At 41.1% G+C, this 19,961-nt stretch overlaps 1 protein-coding gene across 1 annotated transcript; it reads left to right on the top strand.

Moving 5' to 3' along the window:
• Positions 1-1,593: 1,593 nt before the first annotated feature.
• On the top strand, positions 1,594-18,978 carry LOC310866198 (poly(A) polymerase gamma-like). Its single transcript, XM_083775655.1, has 24 exons — positions 1,594-1,726; positions 3,430-3,588; positions 3,743-3,809; positions 3,950-4,031; positions 4,832-4,941; positions 5,584-5,637; positions 7,341-7,452; positions 9,337-9,426; positions 9,646-9,784; positions 10,051-10,123; positions 10,578-10,698; positions 10,861-10,945; positions 11,746-11,799; positions 12,511-12,630; positions 12,854-12,963; positions 13,082-13,203; positions 13,335-13,507; positions 14,119-14,219; positions 14,381-14,565; positions 14,829-14,912; positions 15,341-15,400; positions 15,535-15,638; positions 16,117-16,325; positions 16,500-18,978. The coding sequence occupies exons 1-24, from the start codon at positions 1,710-1,712 to the stop codon at positions 16,673-16,675; spliced, it is 2,607 nt and encodes an 868-aa protein (XP_083631781.1). The 5' UTR covers positions 1,594-1,709; the 3' UTR covers positions 16,676-18,978.
• Positions 18,979-19,961: the final 983 nt, after the last annotated feature.

The following is a 19,961-nucleotide window of genomic DNA, read 5'->3' on the forward strand; positions in this document are numbered from 1 at the left end:
CCCCAAGTGATTTGCAGATTGGGTTGAAAGTCGGTTGGTGGTTTTACAAAACTACATAGCTCTCACAAGTCGGACCCCGCGATCCTACTGATATGTCTATAATATTATAGACATATCAGTAGGATTGCGTATGTTTATGTCAAATGTAGTATGAATCCCCAGCATTTATTAACTGAAAATGTGATATTGTTTTTTCCTTGTATAGGTTGTAAATGGTATGGTCACATTAAGGGCCAATTATGAAAATTGCTCAACATTATATGCAAGTTAGCATCCGTGAGCCCACTGACCACAGGCTCAGTTGTTAACTTGTCATATGAGATTATTTAGGAAGCACTTGTTTTAAGTCTGTAAAATAATCCTCATGGACTCATGCAGAATTAATTAAATTCAATTTCTGAGACGCCACCAGCGCCATGTCCACCACCAGACCTGTGGTCCTTCATTTTTTCTTGATCAGGCCAGCCGCCAGCCATCACTGCCAAGTTGTAGTTTCTATCTAGACCGTCCAAATATACTGTTTATTGTCTCCACCAGGCCGACGGCATGGGAAGAGAGTAAGTATGTTTTGCACTCCGTCTGTGTGTCCGTCTGTGAACAGCTAATCTCCGGCACCGTTGGCTTGATCGCAGCCATACTCTGCACACACACTCCCTGAATGCCACAGCTGAACCTCTGCCCCCAGGTTTTCACATTGGCCTCTTATAGCGCCACCAGAAGGCCGCTTTGTGCAAAACCATTTTTTGGACAGTAGGCCTACACCTAGGCCTACATATTTTGTCCAAACATCACGCAAATTGGTACACAGTCTAGAGCCATTCAATGAAACGGGTCTTTCAGATTTTTCGGACTCCATTCTGATGGGCTAAGATTGGCTTCCAAAGTTCGCAAGAGTGCTCAGTTTCAAACAAAATGCAGCAAATCATGAACACATTGTGTGATTTCCATGAAATTGTGCACACATTCCCACTAGGAGGAAGAAATGCCACTGGAACATTTTCAACTCAGCCTCATGGTGGCGCTATAACTGGCCGATTAGTGTTTTTACCTCTAACTGCACGGATCTGCTCTTTATAGCGCCACCAGGAGACCGACTTATGTAAAACACATTTTCGAATATTACTCCTTCAGATTTTATCCAAATTTCACGCAAAATTGGTACACATGCGCTCCATAGTCATGTAATCAAGACGGGTTTGTTTGATCTCTTATAATCCATCCTGATTGGCTTCTAAAGTTTTCAGGAGTAGCCCACTGCACTTGACAGTTTTCAAATCAGCGTCATGGTGGCGCTACTACAACAGGCCAAGTTGCGTCACACACGCACGCACACACACGTGCTTATATTACTCCTAAACATTTTGACAAACATCTCACACACACTCCTATCCTCCTGGTGGAGACCAAGTGGAGACCTGTGCCCAGAAGGACACTTTTCTTTTTTAATTATATATATATTTTTCTTTTTCTCCAAATATACTGTTAGTTTTGTTAACCAGTGACGTAAATTCGCTTGCCTGACAACCAACTAGCCAATCGCAGCACGACCTACTACGACCCCTTCGGGCTATGGGATGTACGTTCTACCTTACGGGAAAAAGTGACCATTGTTATAAATTAGGTCGAGGCTGCATCCACTGGCTGAGTTTACAAGTTTTGTACAGGTTCGTTGTGGGGTAAAACGGGAAAATAACGCTCTTTGGATTGTCATGAAAGAAATGTCAAGGTGAGTCGTGTACATTAAACGTTCGTCTGCTCGTGAGCATTTGGTTGAGAGGAGCATCCAAAAGAATAGGCTAACAAGCTAACGATGGCTAACTATCACAACAAGGCCTGTAGACACCACTTGATACCTGTTTAGCAACAAGTAGCGTTCATTATGTCTCTACATTTTTTTACTTTAATCTTACCAGCATCTCACATGCCGCCTTCTGTTGTCCTTGTAAACGTGCGGAGTAAGTTGACTTAAGCAAATCGCAAAGTTGCTAGTTAGCTTAAAGCCACTTCTTCCGTAGCACAATGGCTAACGTCTGCTAGCGTACACTACATTGGCCAACATGTTTGTAGCCGCTCAGCTAACCTAAAGCCCAAACCACACCAAAGGGTCGTGTCGGGACAAAACGCATTTTAAGGTCTACACCACCAATGCAACTCAATGAGTTGCACTGATGTGGTTTACCTTAAAACCGTGTTGTCCCGACCCGACCCTTTGGTGTGGTTTGGGCTTTACGCTACTAAATCAAAGTAGCTGCGTTCAAACAAAACAACCGCCATTCTGCCAAAACAAGTCAATGTTTACGTATCAAATCTCAATGCTGGCACTATCACTGATACATTTTTCCTTAGATACCAAATAGTTTGAAGTATCCGGTATTTGGTCGTTGCTAACTTGTATACTAATTTAACTAACTAACTAACTTAAATCCACTAATACCAGCACCTAGCCCTCCAAGCAGAACCCAAATGCTACTGAAGTTTCTGACATTTGTTCGACCCAGTGCATTGGGTCCTGTTCCTCGTCGTCCATGCCACCTGATTAAAACATTTACTGGCTGTGTTTACATGTTAAAACGCCTCCCCGCGCTCTTTGACGATATTCTTCAGTATGAGGCTTTCTGAATATGTAAAGTATAAGTACACATACATACCTTTGCGAATATCTCCTGTGGCGCGGAAGCCGTTAAGTATTTTTAATATATGTTTGCCCGATTTGGAAGCTTGGATTCTTCTTGTTTATTGACACCTCATTGTACCGCCTATCTGGCTAGCTAGTGGCGCTATAGCTATGACACAGCAGATCAGAGGCAGGGACGTAGCCTCACAAGCCAACCGCACACCGGGAGGCGGTACAATAAACGGTAAACAAACAAGAAGAAATAAAGCGACCAAATCGGTCAAACAAAGATTAAAAATACTTAACGGCTTCCGCGCCACAGGAGATATTCGCACCGGGATGTATAGCTACTTAAAGTTACCGAATTCAGAATAACTCAAGGAAAATAATGGCGTCACATGCCGCGGGGCCTATTTTAGAGAGAATCTCCACATCCGCATTTAGGAATTTCCATACGAAAATACAGTAGAGAGCAGGGACCCAACGTAAAACTCAACACAATATCAAAAAAGTTTTACGTAGGGTCCCGAAAGGGGCTAACCAGCACCTGGAGCAAGCAGTGCGAATTAACAGCGTAATCTAAATGTTGCTTGGTGTGTTAATGTTGATTTTGTAAATTGATTCTAAAACATTCAGTACTATGCATGTAGAAATGCAACAGAAAATAAGCAAAACAAACTACCTTCATCCAAGACTGACTGGTGCATTTATCTTGTACAGAGAAGACAGCAGTTCACCTCTGCTGGTACTGTAGCTAATGAACCATGCTTTTGTGTTGCCTTTCTTACCCTATCCCTATGGTCCCTCCCTGACAGTATCATGCCTAGTGGGCAGCAGCCTCAGAAACATTATGGCATCACCTCTGCCATCAGCCATGCACCCCCTCGGGAAATAGACCACCAGTACACAAAGAAGCTCAGTGATGCTATGAAACCATTTGGAGTGTTTGAAGATGAAGATGAACTGAACCATAGGTGAGGATCAATGGATGGGATCTTATATTTTGATATATTCTGTAACTTCATTCTTCCTCCCCTGTCGGCAAGGCGGTGTCCTTTATATTTATTGCACTTTTTTATTTGTCTTTCTGTCCTCGACCACATGATGACAATTGCTTCTCATTTTCAGACTGGCTGTTCTTGGGAAATTGAATAACTTTGTTAAAGAGTGGATTGCAGAGATGAGTGAATCAAAGGTAGGGGCTTCTTAAGTGAAAGAAATATGGTGTGATACAATAGACCATTACTCATGGGAAAACTATCAAAATTAAGCTTACTTATGACATTCAGTATAATAGTGTCTTGCTGACATTGCAACATTATTTTCTCCCCATAGAACCTCCCACCCTCTGCGATAACAAATGTGGGGGGCAAGATTTTCACATTTGGTTCATACCGTCTTGGAGTGCACACAAAAGGTATTTGTGGCATTATTCGACATGGCCTGCCTTGACCTAGTTTGATTGCTTGGTGAACCCATAGCAAAGGTGCTTGATGCAAAGTTAGAAAGGCAATGTGTGAAGTTCATTTAACATTATTATTTTGCTCTGTACTACAGGAGCTTATATTGATGCCTTATTTGATTTAAAGGACAACTTTAGTTTTTTTCAACCAAGGTTCATGTTTTAGGTTGTTATTAGAGAAAGTAAAAGATGAGTGTTATTATTTTTCCATTTGCTGCTTTCTTTCGTTTTAGGGATTTTAGCTGTTTTTGACAGCATGGGGCATCGAGCAAGGGGCAAAATGTGAACTTTTTTACAAAATGTTATAGCGATTTATTTTTTTATTCTTTACTATAGTCCTACTAGACCCCAAGCAATTACATCTGGCCACAAAAGATCACGAGATCCTCTGAATGTGTCAAACTGACATATTGAGCCTACGACACACAGTGTGGCTTCCCCGCAGTAGGCCTCCTTCACATTCGGTAGATCCTGCGATCTTCTGTGGCCAGATGTAATTTCCTGGGGTCTATTAGGACTATAATAAATAATAAAAAAATGAATTGCCATAATATTTTGTAAATACATATTTAGCCCCATGCTCGAATGCCCCCGCCCCCCTGTCAAAAACAGCTAAAATCCGTAAAACGAAACAAAGCAGCAAATGAAAAAAGTTTAACACTCATCTTTTACTTTCTCTAATAACAACCTAAAACATGAACCTTGGTTGAAAAAAACTAAAGTTGTCCTTTAACATTGTTTGTTGCTCTCTGTAGGAGCTGATATTGATGCCTTATGTGTGGCGCCACGTCATGTAGAGAGATGTGACTTTTTCCAGGCCTTCTTTGAGAAGTTAAAACTACATGAAGAGATCAAAGACCTGAGAGTGAGTATTCTATTGAAACGAATGGCCTTGAACATTAAAGTTGCAAGAATCAAGGTATCTTTAGACTGCGTAACGTGTAGGCCACAAAATCAAGGGGACACCAACTAATTAATGTTTTTTTCTTTTTTGCAAGTATGTTGCAGTCTGAGTTTAGTCTACCGTAGTTACATTCTGTGATGCAAGGACGATGGTAAAACATTTCTGTATATTTGTTGTTATGATGGAAGTTGGAACACAATTGCTCAAGAAATGTTACAGAATTTGACTTAAATGAATGGATGAAATGTTGGCCAGACATTTTAATTTCTCCATAGACTAGTATTTTTGGTTAGATTTTTGAAATTGAAGTGATTACATACCTTACTAATATAACCAACAATCCATTGTAATAATATGGAAAAGGTTTGGCAATCAATGTGCTAATCATGCCAGGCAACTGGTATGGTTTATAAAAACAAGTGCATGTACACACAGTCCAATTAGATGCATATTTACTGTTTCTATTAACATCAATCCAAAAGATTACATTATATATTATGTCTTGCACAGATTTATTTTGTTTCTTATATTAACTTATGGTTCTTTTTGTAGATGTACAACCTGGATATTTTCATGTAATGCTACATGTATATTTATTTTCAGGCTGTGGAGGATGCCTTTGTACCAGTGATCAAATTCAAATTTGACAGAATAGAGGTAAGGAGACATATGTTTTCCATATTATATCTCCCCACCCTGCTAACAAAGTCATCCAATTCATCCTTGGCAGTAGATGAGGAAATGTCAACACTTTGTCAACACGTTTATCTACTAATCCTTACCCGTTTAAATATATGAACACCAAATTATTACACCACTGTGTGTTGGTGTGGGATTCTGTGACCCGCCTAACGGAAGCGACAGGAAGTAACCGAATTCGATAGGCAACCAACTCTGATGTACCGCTATGTACCCGGGAGTGTAGTCAACTGCGTGTATGCCGTATGCGCAGTCCGGCGAAAGGTTTGTTGCTAGATTGAGACTTATAAAACAGCGTACAGTTTGATAAAGTGAGAAAGGGTCTCATTAAGATCTCTATAGAGCGTCGCAGTCCCCCTCGAGAGACCCGGAAAATAATTCCCAGTTCATTTTCCTCAAACTTTTCAAAAAATATTAATTTAAAGGGATTGTGACATTAAAAAAAAGGTTTTGGAATTGTTCTTGTTTTTCTTTAGGTTTTCTAATCTCAATTGCACCCAAAAAACATGAACTTTTAACATTCAGTAGATTTTCTGTGATTGGGGTTTTCTGGCTCAAACAGGTGCTCTGATTTGCCGGCAGTAAGTGACATCACTTACTGCAAATCCCATATATGTCGGTCAACCCGTGGAGACCATGGCGTGGATCTACAAGCTCGCTGTGAGCTTTGTGCTCGTGTGGACAGTCTTGTCCCTTTTAATCCATCCAGCGTCTACTTTGATCCAGTACATGAGCGCGGAGCTCACCCAACTCCGGTTCCTCCACCCTGCCGCTCCCCCGTCTGTACTCCACCTCTTCCCGGACATCTCTCGCCTTCCTCCCCGTCGGAGATACATCCACCGCGGTTCCGGACGGAGTTATAACATTGACGACTCCACTGCCATTCACTGCCATTCAGCCTGTTTTCATTGTAGCTCAAAAGGCCCAAAAAACCCAAATAAAACTTCAGACCACAGAAAATCCACTGAATGTTCAAAGTTCAGGTTTTTTGGGTGTAATTGAGGTCATAAAACCTAAAAGAAAAATAAATGAAAATGAATGTCATACAACCTTTAAAGACGTTTACGCTGCGGACAAAGCCAACTCGAGTTGTGACGAATCATTCACAGGCATTCAAAAGGAACTCAAATGTGATGTTAATGTCCTGTAAGTAGGCTTAGAAATAAAACTACCGGTAGTGTTGACTAATCATTACATGTGGCTCTTATCTTGAAGAGGAAGTTATGCACAGTAAGAAGTCCGTTTCAGTTGTAAACAAGCTACTATGACACTTTCCCAAAGTTACGTGCTCCCCCGCCGAGGTTCGGAGCTCGAAGGTTATTTTCTAAATTAATTAGAAACAAATGGTTCGAAGGTTCGCTCGAAAATTCCTGCCGAAGGTTTGAGTCCTAAAAACAGGGCTAGGGTACAGCCTTACTGGCCAGTGAGGAGTGGAGACAGTTCTTCAGACAGACAGACAGACGGGGTGTGTTTGGTTAGAGGCACACTGAGGCACAGCCAATACAAAGTAATAGGAGAGTGCTCCCGGTGCACGTTTCTGAACGCACACAGACATTCCTTAAATGATTTTCGGTCCCCTCGGCTTGTTCCTTCTGTGTCTTCGCATAAAAAGTGCTAGATGAGTAATTTATGTCCTTGGCATCTTTTCTCTCTGTGAACAGATTGACCTGTTATTTGCCAGGCTGGCCCTGCAGTCCATACCAGACAACCTAGACCTGAGGGGAGACTCCATTCTGAGGAACCTGGACATTCGCTGTATTCGCAGCCTCAATGGTACATCATAACTGTCATTGTTGTATTTTAGGGGAGAGCGGGAAGTTGCCTCTCAAGAGAGGACATTAGAATTGATTTTACACAAAGGGTAAGTGCAGTGATTTTTATACTTGGGATAAATAAAAAATATAATGAATAAATATTTATAATATATTCATGCATACCTGTAGTGCAGAGAAAATTGGCTCCAGTGATCTGTCAGTTGAAATCCTGAGGTACTGTTTCCAACCTCTTGCTGCTAACAAGCTCTCTGAAAATGCTACGCTCTGAAAGTGTTCTGTAGGGATGTGCACAGCTAGTTGATAAAATTATCCACAGCATTTGCAGGCCCTTGCCAAGCTGGGAGGGGGGTCGTCATGTGAGAAAGACATTAATTTGTTTTATATTGTCTGAAATTAAAGCATTTTGCCAAATAAGGTTTTCTTGCATGCATTTTTCTTTGTAGGGTAATCATGAAGCATGGCTGAAAAAGGCACTATTCTGCATTTTATATCAAGCATTTTGAAGTAGATTTTATGCTGTTTATTTTTGTGATCCCTAAGCTTTCCTTATTTTTGTATTCCCTTAATTGTAGACGAATCTATTAAACGGTTTCACTGTTTGCTCTGCCCTTGTTTTGGTGAAGGCATTGCAGCTTTTGAGATCGTCTGCACTGTACTCTGATCATACGCTAAAATCAAATTATTCCGTTTAGCGAACATGCTAAAGGTTTTCTGTCTCACGGCTGCAATTTGTGACCAATTTTGTTTTATTACATCCGAGTGCAATATACAAGGTTCCAATTTAATTTAATTTAACCAATTTGAGCCCCATTAAGATAAAAATAATATATATATATATATATATATATATTTTTTTTTTAATGGCTGATCTACAAGCTCACAAGAAGACAACATTGCAACACGTTTTGAGCTTTTCAGTGCTTAACGGCTTTTTTTCAGAAAACATTCTGAAATCTTTGTCTATAATGACATGGTCAAAATGGATGTTGATCAATTAAATGTTGATCATTTAAAGGCTGATCAAATGTTGATCAGCCTGGCTCTTACAGATTGGCCCGGGCAGGAACATCACTAATGTTTTCCAGAAAGCTGCCGTACTACACAATTTTCTCACAATGAGTACTAGGCATGTCCCAAACTCTACCCATCTGGGCCAAGGAGTTCAAAACGTTCCTTATCCAAGTGGATCAGATTTGGATGTTGGGTTGTTGAAAACCAAAAATCAGCATTTCACTTTGATATCTGACTGATTACATTTTGTCAATAAGAAATATAAGTTTGAGTAACCATATCTTTATCACACAATCCAAATCTGATCTGCTCCATATGAAAAAGTTTTGAACTCTTGACCTAGGTGCTAATGCAACCTGACCTTATTTCAGATTGCGATTTCCTGATTAGTTTAGTAAGTGTAAATTTTGTGACAACTGCTGTGAAGTTACAGCAAATTTAAATTGAACTTTAAAAGGAATTCCTTGAACTCTACTGTGGAGGCGTACAATCGGGTTCTAGCTGTTTTTTGTTAGTTTTACATACTCTGTTGGGAATGCTTCTTGGTAGCAAATGGTTAGAAATACTACAGATATTATGTATAGACAAATTAAATATAGGAGTAACATTGCCACACTTACTCTTTATTTGATTATATATTCTTTTATGGAATTTTAAGCTCAATTTCAACAGTAAAATGACTAAATCATTAATGTAAACTAAATATTCTACTAGTAGCCAACCCATAAGGATAGCCAGGGTCAAAACTGCACTGGTTGTGTTTGGTCAAATGAAAGTGTCCCTCTCGGTAAGAAATGGTGTAAGATGAAGATTATTTTGGTGCTCACAAGGCACAATGTAATGTCACCCTCCAACCCCTCCAATAACACAGGCTGTCGAGTCACTGATGAGATCTTGTACCTGGTCCCGAACAAGGAGAACTTCAGGCTGACACTGAGAGCAATCAAACTATGGGCAAAACGTGAGTGTACTTTCTATCTCAATGTTTGAGCTCCTGCACAGTGTCTACTCTGTAATAGCGTAATGTCAAACATAATTTCCAGGTGAGATAACAACAGAAAAACAAGAAAATTCTGTTGACATTACAGAGAACAAAGTAATGTTGAAAATGTCCTTGCTGTGACAAGTATCTAGTACAATATTTTGTCACAAAGTGATATTGTGAAATGTCTGCCTGAAGGTCGTGGGATATACTCCAACATGCTGGGTTTTCTGGGTGGAGTGTCATGGGCCATGCTGGTGGCCAGGACCTGCCAGCTGTATCCCAACGCTGTTGCTGCGACACTGGTGCACAAATTCTTCCTGGTTTTCTCCAAATGGTGAGGACACCTGTGATATAGTGGTGTTTGCCTTATGTTTTCATCAGTTTGTTGTTTTTCAATTCCTAGTGTAATGTTGGCTTTTGTGCCAGGTTTGTAATACAAATTAAATTGGGATCCATTGTTTATCTAAGTCTTCTAAGAGGTCCTTCCATGTGACATAATGGCATCATGTGTACTTGTACACCAAGCTGCCTCACAATACAGATACAGGCCAGGGGATGGGCCATGGGCCACATGGCTACTTACGTGCTCTCTTTATGCAGGGAATGGCCGAATCCTGTGCTTTTGAAACAGCCGGAAGACAGTAACCTGAATTTACCTGTGTGGGACCCCAGAGTGAGTATCAAGACTATGTTGGATTAACACTTTTTTGCCCAGGAATCTTTCAGAATATAGGCGCTAGGCAGATGAGGCAGATTTTAAAACCGGGAGGTATAATGCTCCATTACTACCTCGCACTACCTCGTCTGATCTCTCTTTAGAAGCGTTAATATTCCAAAAGAGATCCTTGATTAAGTCAGAAATGAGGACAGGACATTGCTGTTCTGATCAAAACCACGGAGAGCGACATAGATTTAGAGATAATAGACAGTTTTGTCGGGCTGTAAACAAGGAAGTGAACGGCTGCGCGCATGCGTGAAACATGCCCGAGAGCGCTGCACAAGGCGTTGCCTAGCAACGGGAGCTGTCAAACAAACGGATTACAGCGATCCGGTTTTATACCATTCAAAAAAAGACTTCTCTCATGTCGATGAAACCTTTAATTTCCTGTAACATTGCCTTACTTTAGGTTAACCCAGCTGACAGATACCACCTGATGCCCATCATTACACCAGCCTACCCCCAACAGAACTCCACCTATAACGTCTCCACATCAACACGGACCATCATGAACGAGGAGTTCAAATACGGTATGGAAGTTTGTGAGAGAGATGTTGGGGGTGGGGTGGGGGGGGGGACACGGATGGAAACCATGCCAAGGCAAAATGGCACAGTGACCATCGCAAAAAGCTTCGTCATAATGGCAGTGTTTTTCTGTAATGACAATAATACTTTATATATAATCCTTACAGGTCTCAGCGTCACAGATGAGATCCTTCAGGGGAAAGCAGAATGGTCCAAGCTCTTTGAGCCACCCAACTTTTTTCAAAAATACAAGTATGTGTTTGTTGGTCTTTATTAGTTTCACTCAATTAACCTCCTCAATACCACAGTAATCACTTCTCTTTATTCTTTTGCTGAGCCAGTCTTCTAAATTCATACGGTAGTATAAAAAAGTTTGAGAACCCCTGAATTATAGAATTATATACAGATTGCAATACCAGCTTCCATTTGCCATACAGTTATTATACTGTAAATGTGATGCTGGATGCATTGCAATACCAGTTTTCACCAGTAGGCTTTGCCATACACTTGTTATTAGGTACTGTAAATGTGATGCTGGATGCAGGTTTCTAAACAAACTTCTTTATCTCCTGACATACTACAGTAGGCCTAGTACTACTCGGATATAATGTGCTTTTGCAAGTTACTGTACGATACGTGAAGTTGCAGGAGTCTGACTCAGGACTGTTTTCCCTCCAATGTCCATGATCAACATTGCGTGCGTCACTGTTGACATCTACCCGGTGCTTGTGCTGACATTTTCAGTTGAGCTCAAGGTTGCCCTTTTTATATGCTTTACTCACAGCACAGGCACATGAAATGACCTGGATGTGAAGCATCTGTAGTGCTAAATACTATGTTAGTTTTTGAAGAGATAAGATGTCAATTGAACCCTCTTTTCTCTCAACAAATGGCTGCCACTGCTAGGTGTATTTTGGCTGCCACTGCTAGGTGCATAATTGCATATAAGGGAAACACTGCAGTCTTTATCCAACTGTAGCACAGAAGGCATGTTTTGTATATTTGAATGGTTTGCTTCTCCTTATGTTTACTTTATGCTGTTCTCATTATAGGCATTACATTGTTCTGACTGCCAGTGCATCCACAGAAGAAAACCACCTAGAATGGTGAGTGTTGCATGTCTGATTTATATAATTCTATTTGTCATACAAAGCGACTCAGCACAATACTCAGCCTCTTTCCTACCATTTAAACGGGTCACCTTTCTCTGTTCATGTAACACAATGAGTGGCACCTGGTGGACAATTGGGTGCCACGTGATGAGAAGCAATTCCACTAGGACGCGTGTCCGGTTTGTAGCCATCTTGGATCCTAACAGTATTAGTGCCAATGCTAGCAAGCTAAGGCAAAACCTTGCTCCAGAAAAAGCTAATGTTCCAATCGCGATCACCGGATAATCAGAAATGATCTCCGAACATCGGCGATCTGTTCAAAACCATGGACAGCGCTGTATTTTCAGAGAAAATAGTGCCAAGGCTGCAGCCATTCAGAAGCTAATGCGATTGGCCGAGCAGACGCAGTGCAGACGAGGCAAGCGTCCCTAGCAACCGGAGCGATTCCAAAAATGGAAAATAGCGACGCATTCTTATATCTATATTAAACGCCTTAGGACATTCCCAACATTATATTCAAAAGACATTTGAATGTTACAAGAATTTACATTACAAATTTAACAGAGTGGTTTAAATGAATAAAACGTCCTTCTCTACAATGCTACAAAACATTGATGCTCAATGCCTCTAACACTTCAGAAATGGAACCTAATAATTAGAATATGGAAGCGAGTTCTTAACAATAGCTGATTTATTTCCTTGCAGGATCGGTCTGGTCGAATCCAAGATCCGTGTCCTGGTGGGGAACCTGGAGAGGAATGAGTACATCACACTGGCTCACGTTAACCCACAGTCCTTCCCAGGGTCCAAGGAGAACCGCAATGAGTGAGCCCGTTAACCACTTGAAACTTAGCATCCCTATTCTGAGGGCAACATTGCAATGCATTGAGAGCTTGTCGACCAGCTATTTGTTTGTGTGGATAGTGGAGGGAACGTATAGAACTAAGTAATGCCAACTAAGTAATTATGAGTTCACTAGATATGTTTAGGGTTTAAGTGGTTACCATGTACTCAAAGGGGCCAAACAAATGGTGTGTCACCCCAACAGGAGCGACTTTGTGTCCATGTGGTTCATCGGCATCATCTTCAAGAAGGTGGAGAACGCGGAGAGCGTGAACATCGACCTGACTTACGACATCCAGTCCTTCACAGATACAGGTTTTTGTCCTGCCTTTTATTTCGGTTTGTCTGTTCTTGTGTTGTATTCCATTTTATTGGGGTTAGACAATAGTCGCTGTAACCTGAAGTTGACTGTAGATCCTGTGGTTCCTTGCAGTGTACAGGCAGGCCAACAACATCAACATGCTGAAGGATGGGATGAAGATCGAGGCAACACACGTGAAGAAGAAGCAGCTCCACCAGTATCTTCCTCCTGAGCTTGTACAGAAGAAGAAGAGGGTGAGAACAGCTTGAACAACACTAGCTTATTTTAACTCCCCCTCCCCCCAATGCTATATATGTTTGTGTTAAGTTATCTTCCAAATATTCAGAATACTGTGAATCAGTCATTTTGTCTTCCTTTTCCTCAGAGCATAGTGGAGTTGAACCGTAGTGCTAACGGAGGAAGCGGCTCCAAGCGACTCTCCCTGGACAGCAGTCATCTCGACAGCTCCAGAGACACGGACTCAGGAACCCCCTTCAGCTCCCCGTCACCCATCCTCACCAGCAAGCCCCCCAAGCCCACATCAGACACTGAAGACAGGTATCAAAACCCACCAGGACACATTTCTTTGAGGCATTTCCCGTATACAGTATGTAACACTCACAAACATGTAATGCCTGCACCCATTTAGCTGTGTACACATGCTCAGTCAAGTGCATATGTAACTATTCAAAGCTCACCACATAGAAATATACTGTACATACAGGGTGAACGCTCGCACTCAATGACGCACACACGCATTTAGCTGCATACATGAGCGCATGTTCAAATGGATATATAATTAATTTGCAGTTCATCAGTCAACATAAAAACGACTATAAGCAAACAATCAAACAGTCAATGTCACAAACACCCACTTGGCATGCTAGTGGTGGCGTTTACAAGTGTGATTCTGTGCCATTGTAGTGTGTGACATCAGACACTTTGAAATATGTAAAAACACAAATTACCGACATAAAAACCCCAGGGATGCGTTTCTTGTCTCCCAAACATTATTATAATAAGATCTTGTTGCAAAAGGGTTGAAGTGGCCCTTTAAGGTTATGGGCAGGCTAGACAGAAAGGAAAACGGCATGAAATACTATATATCCTAAATCTAAATAAAACAGTAATTTCAGTGAGTAAATCTATTATGGTTCTGTGTTTTGCAGCGGCATCCCTCCCAAGCCGTTGTTTGATGACAGTTTGCCAGATTCTAACATCTCACCGGTGGCTAAAGACCAGGGCATGTCCATCCCTGTCATTGGCTCAAGTAAGTCTCCTCCAGCAAGTATTGAATGGATGAGAAATTTCCTGACAAGGGGTCCAATTCATATCTAGAACTATCATGTTGTCTGTCCCATTCACCGTAATTCTTATTTTCCTTGTTGCTCCCTTGCTTTCATCTCTCCATTCCCTTTCTTCTTTCTGTAGAGTCACCACCAGCCAGCAGCACAAGCCCTTCACTGGTCAGTGGGAGTGAAAAGCCCAGCGCTGCCAGCAGCCCCAAAGAGGAGCCATCACCCAATGGCCTCGAGGACCCCATTAGTGGAGCCTCTACCAAGAGACCACATTCACCTACACAAGAAGACCTCGCTAAGAAGAACAAAGATGCTGAGGTAGGGAGGGTTTGCCAATGGTCAAAAACGCACCGCGTGCTCCTGCAATCATTAACATGAAAATGTATAGAATTTAGATTTGTTTTCCCAAAGCAGGGAAAGTTATGGTGATTTAACGTTGTATGCTTTTTGAATGGCCAATGAAATATCATGTTCATGTATTGAGAAAAAAAAAATCTAATTGACAAATTTACACTGACCCATATTGTTTTTCAGTACAGACTTGAGGCAAACAAAACTTTGCTTTGCTTGTTTGGCTTTAGATTGTGTCCAATGACGACTCTGCATTCAAAGAACCATTACCACCAGGCTCCGACACGCTCACCCAAGGAGACGGAGTCCAGAATGTAGGTGTCTTTCTGTCTTCATTCTCAAACAGGAACTTAACACTTAGTCAAAGAAAATCCTCTACACGTTGACTCAACTAGGTTGACCCCAGGCCAACTGATACTAGTGTAATTGGGGGTCTGGTGTGGCGAGCAGTGCAACCTAGTTACGTTACAACCTGTAAACTAGAGGCTAATAATAACCTTGAGGTGTAGTCTAAAAATGAAATCGATAAATGGGGCCACTCGTTTCGCTTATCCCACATGAACTGTAACTATCTTCTAGCATCTTGGTTTGTTGCTTAATCTATATAGAAAAGGGATTTGGATATGTGCTTGTAAAACAGTGTTCGCGACAGACCTAAATGCCAGGGAGTAGCTCTCCTTTCTGTCCCATGGCAAAATCATACTGTCTGGTAATGTTGATCAAACCTTTTCTCTCCAATTAGACAAGTCTTTTGGCGACAAAGGCTAAGACCATTCCAACCATCGAAACGTCAAGAACACAGGTGAGCTTCCTCTCATTGGCCTTGATTTCTATTTTAGAACTGATATGTTTTTTTATTTGTATACTTTGGGGAAATAAAGCACACATTAAGATAACGCACAGTTATTGCTAAATCGTTCACTTTCCTTCTCGCAGAGACTTCCCAGTATGGAGCTGCCAGATGCGTCCTCACCCCTCCCAGCCAACAACAGCTGTCGTGTGGTGAAGAACTCCATCAAGTTGGCCCTCAACCGCCACAAGTGAGATCACCAATATAACGGTCCCAAAGCAGAGAGACGAATGGTTAAAACTTTGTGATCTCGCGTGTTGGAGTTAGTTTTGGCTCTGAACTGAATTTTGAGGCATTTGATAGAATTTCATGACCTGAATTTTCAAAACCTCTTGCTAAAACGGCTAACTCCACCACCTCTCCTTTTCATGCAAGTAATTGACAATATCTAAAGTCAGAACACCAACTTTGATGAGGCAGTATTGCATCGTTTAAAAAAAGCTTTTCCTCATTTATTTCCTTTAAGAATATATATTTTTAATTTCCTTAAATTATATTTTTCATTTCCTGAAAAATGAACATTTTGAGTTATGAGGTTTCCTCCGGACATGAGCATGCAGTGAATGGCAAAATGAATGGAAAATTACATCAGTGTGAAGGTTGAGAAATTATTTAGAAATTACTTTTAAAATGCTTGTCCTTTTTTATTGGCTTTCTCTTTCATGCAGCATCACTCCTCCCAAGGCTCCCAAGTTTGAGGACTCTCCAAAAACAACCCAACTCTCTCCAAAAACAACCCAACTCTCTCCAAAAACAACCCAACTCCCTCCAAAAACAACCCAACTCTCACCAAAAACAACCCAACTCCCTCCAAAAACAACCCAACTCCCTCCTGCCACTGAAGAGAAAGGCATGTCCATTCCCGTCATTGGCTCAAGTGAGTGTCTTTTTATGGAGAAAGGTGATACTTTTGTTTTGTTGTTGAATGTATTGGTTGCTTACTTGACTGCCATTTGTGAAATCATTCCTGGGTAAGTGAAGTGAACCAAGTGCTGATGACCAGACCCGTTTCTATCTCACTTTGTTATAACCTCTCTCACTCTCTGTGCAGAACCTGTGGTGTCCAAACACGTGCCCCACCCAGTAGGCAGTTCCATCCCCACGCTAGTGAGCCGGTTGTCGGACCCCATCAACGGGGCCACCTCCAAACGACCCCACTCCCCGTCGCTAGAGGAGCAGGCAAAGAGGCTGAAGGAGACGGAGAAGGCCCGAATCCACATAGCCTGAACACAGCAGGACACAGCTACTACTTGGATGGATGGTGAGATTCATGGGGGGCAGAGGGACAGCGGTTGAGAAGAATATCAGGAAGATGGGGAGTATGCGTGTTCAATCCGGTGTTAAGAGTTTTATTTTGAAGGAGCCAATGGATGTCCACTCTCTTTCTCTTTCTCTCTCTCTCTCTCTCATATATAGTAAAGAGTTAAATCTGTCAAACTGGTCCCTTCCCACCAACAGGTTACCTCTTGCCTGCAACTTCCCTCTGTATGTCACTTGCAAAGCCAGAGGGCGTTCGTCCCCAACAGAGTCAACACCGATTGATATTTATGAAGTGAAAGTGAGTGGTGGTTATTAAGCGGACCTGTCTCGCTTCTTGACGCCCGTGGTTACTCAGCGGTTTGATTCAGTCTTTTCATTCAATTGGATGAAAAAGTGGCCCCGCATTATTCCCTTTTCGCTTTTCTGTTGACGTTTTTTGAAAATGGCCTTTATACGTTGATCCGTTTCTCCTCGCGACGTACACACACGGACCACGGCGGAGCTTTTGTCTCTCCCCACCCTGTACAGTAAATGTTCATGTACATAAATGTTTTTGTCTTTAAAGAAAAAAAGAAAAAAACACAGCAGTTTAGTCTTTTGACTGATCTAATAGTTGGTTTTATTATGGAAAAAATGGAAGAAAAAAATGTTTAAAAAAAAGTATTTTTTTTTCTCTACTGCTTGTCGGGAAGAAAAGAAAACCTCTCCTGCCCAGAATATTTGTTTGTTTTTTGTAATTGACTGTATAAGTTTGAATACAGTTCCAGGGAGGATTGACTTGAGTTTGAGGCTTGGATATGGGCTGACATCACAATCCTGACTCTTCTATGACAAACTACTAGTACCTCAATGTTTTCCAGGATGCAGCAGTGCACAGGTGATTGGCTTTTTTTGGAGGTTTAACTTTAGAAAAGACCCTAGCGGTTTGTTTGATATCCTTTGCTGTAATCTCATCTGTCCAGTGCTGCTTCAGTGATCATAACCTCGCTAGGAAGTCCATGTGTTCAATCATTGTGACTTGAGGTTTATTTATACTTTGACAGACTTTTCTGCAGCCATCAGACCTGATCTGATTAGTATTTGCAACTTATTTGCTTTAGCCTACTTGGTGGGATTGTGCAGAATAAAGCATTTAGTGGTTGGTCAGAGTCCCGGGAAGGTATTTGAAACACATTTCATTAAACTATTCTGTGCATGACAAAAAGCCTGACACAGTCCAAATAATGGTAGCCTTCTGGTGCTATTTGAGGTTTAAATTAAGCACCAATATAATTTTTTATTATATTCCAATTCCTTTTTTCACCGGCATCTGTTGGTGAGCGAAGCCTAAAATGTCCCAGAAAGTCCAGAACCTTATTTTGTTTTATTTTTATTTTCATTTCTTTGATAATTGGTACTATAGTCAGTGTGTTATGTTGTTGTCAGCGCCTGGTTGTGAGGTCATTCATATCCATGCATATATTTTCCATGGATTTGTGGTGCTTTGTGAAAATGGTGATCCGCTTTTGATGAGAGGTGTGCGTGTATGGTTGCTTCTGTGTGATTGTTGTACAGACTACAGAGTGAACTCCCTTCATTTTGGGGGGGTGTTAACCCTCTGCGCCTCCTATGGAGGCTCTTAAAACGCATCTCCTGAGGACATGGGGAAAGGGCTGGGTAGGAGACCCGCAAAGGCCACATCTCCTGCCTTGGGTCCCAAAGAAGGAAAATTCTTTTTTCCTTTTTGTTTTTTTAGGAGAAGGGCACAGTGACATCCCATAAGGATATCGATAGGTTTTGCGTATGGGTGTGCTATTTACACTAGCCTCAACACTGTGCAATCCATATTATATACCCGTCGCTGTATGTGCCCTTCTCGTGGAAATGGCTAGAAAACTGGGATACAAGGAAGCTATTTTTGCTCTAGCTTTGATTCCCCTGACTAAATGTACAGAAAGAATGCATTGTTTTTACAAAAAAAAAGGCTTATTCAGCAGTTGAGGGAGGGGGGGTTGTCTTATCACATTATTTAATTTGCATATTTGTATTGTGATATTTTTTATAGCATTCATAGCAGGTAGGTATTTTTTGTTTTCCTTTCTGAATGATGATGATGATTATTGAAATCCACCACTTTTTCCCCTATTTTTTTTTTTTTTCTGTTGCAGGTTCAGAAACACTTAACAAAGCAGGTCATTTAAATGTTTGTTTCTAAAATGTATTCGAGAGGGTATTTTTGTATGTGCATATCAGTTCCTTTAATTAATTCACACACCCATTAAATCCACAAACCCAAACTGTCTTTTGTGTGTTTTTGTTTGATTCTTTCTACTCAGTGGGCAGCTTGGCCAAATATAATTGAATGACTAATGGTGTCAAAACTATTAGAAGGATTTCACAGAACCCTTCTAAACCTGAGTTTAGTCAAACAGTTTAAGTTGCATAAATTATGGAAGGTGCCTGAAACAACAACCTTAGTGTAGACTGACCGTAGTCATTTACTAGTGTAGTAGTGTATAGTCTTAAGTCATATGTAATGAAATACTTTTTATCAGCTTCAAGAGTCAAACAGTGCTTGTATATTGTATGTGTCATGTAAGGCCACAGGACCTGTCATTGTAATCAAGAATTGCGGTAGTGCTAAACCACAAATCATATACAGGAATTGGAGTGGGACATGCCCATATCTAATTAAGCCTGGGCCATAGCAGGGCTATTAGGCTACCACAAGATTGTGTAAAGTAAAGCAGGACATGTCATAAAAAAAAGGCATACAATGCCACGGCATGTTTGTTTTTCAGTTGGTTTACTGAAATGTAATTATCTACACTATCTGGAGTTGCACTTCAAACCACTAGTTCCCATTTCAGGAAATCTTTTATTTATAGAAACACTTTTCAACCTATCTTCATATAAATGGTCCTCATTAGTGATATGATAAAATAGTACAATGTTTTTCTACTCTGTAACCGTCTCATAGGAGGGCTGTGGGCAGTTCAGAAATCGTCCACCAGTGACCTCTTTGATGTGGTATCCAAGCTAATAGAAACGGCAGGCTTTCTATTCCTGAAAAGTTGCAATGTGATAATCATTCTCACAGTAATGCAAATCTAAATATATTTTTTTAATATTGTTTAAAAAAAAACCTGCCTAACGATGTCACTGGTGGACGCCTGGACGGGTTTCTGAACTGCCCACAGCCTTCCTATCAGACAGATGAGTAGAAAAACATGGTATCATTTTATCATGAACATTGGTGAGGACCAGTTCTATT

Source organism: Protomyctophum parallelum (assembly GCF_964188405.1).
Source record: "Protomyctophum parallelum genome assembly, chromosome: 10".
NCBI classification, from domain to species: Eukaryota; Metazoa; Chordata; class Actinopteri; order Myctophiformes; family Myctophidae; genus Protomyctophum; species Protomyctophum parallelum.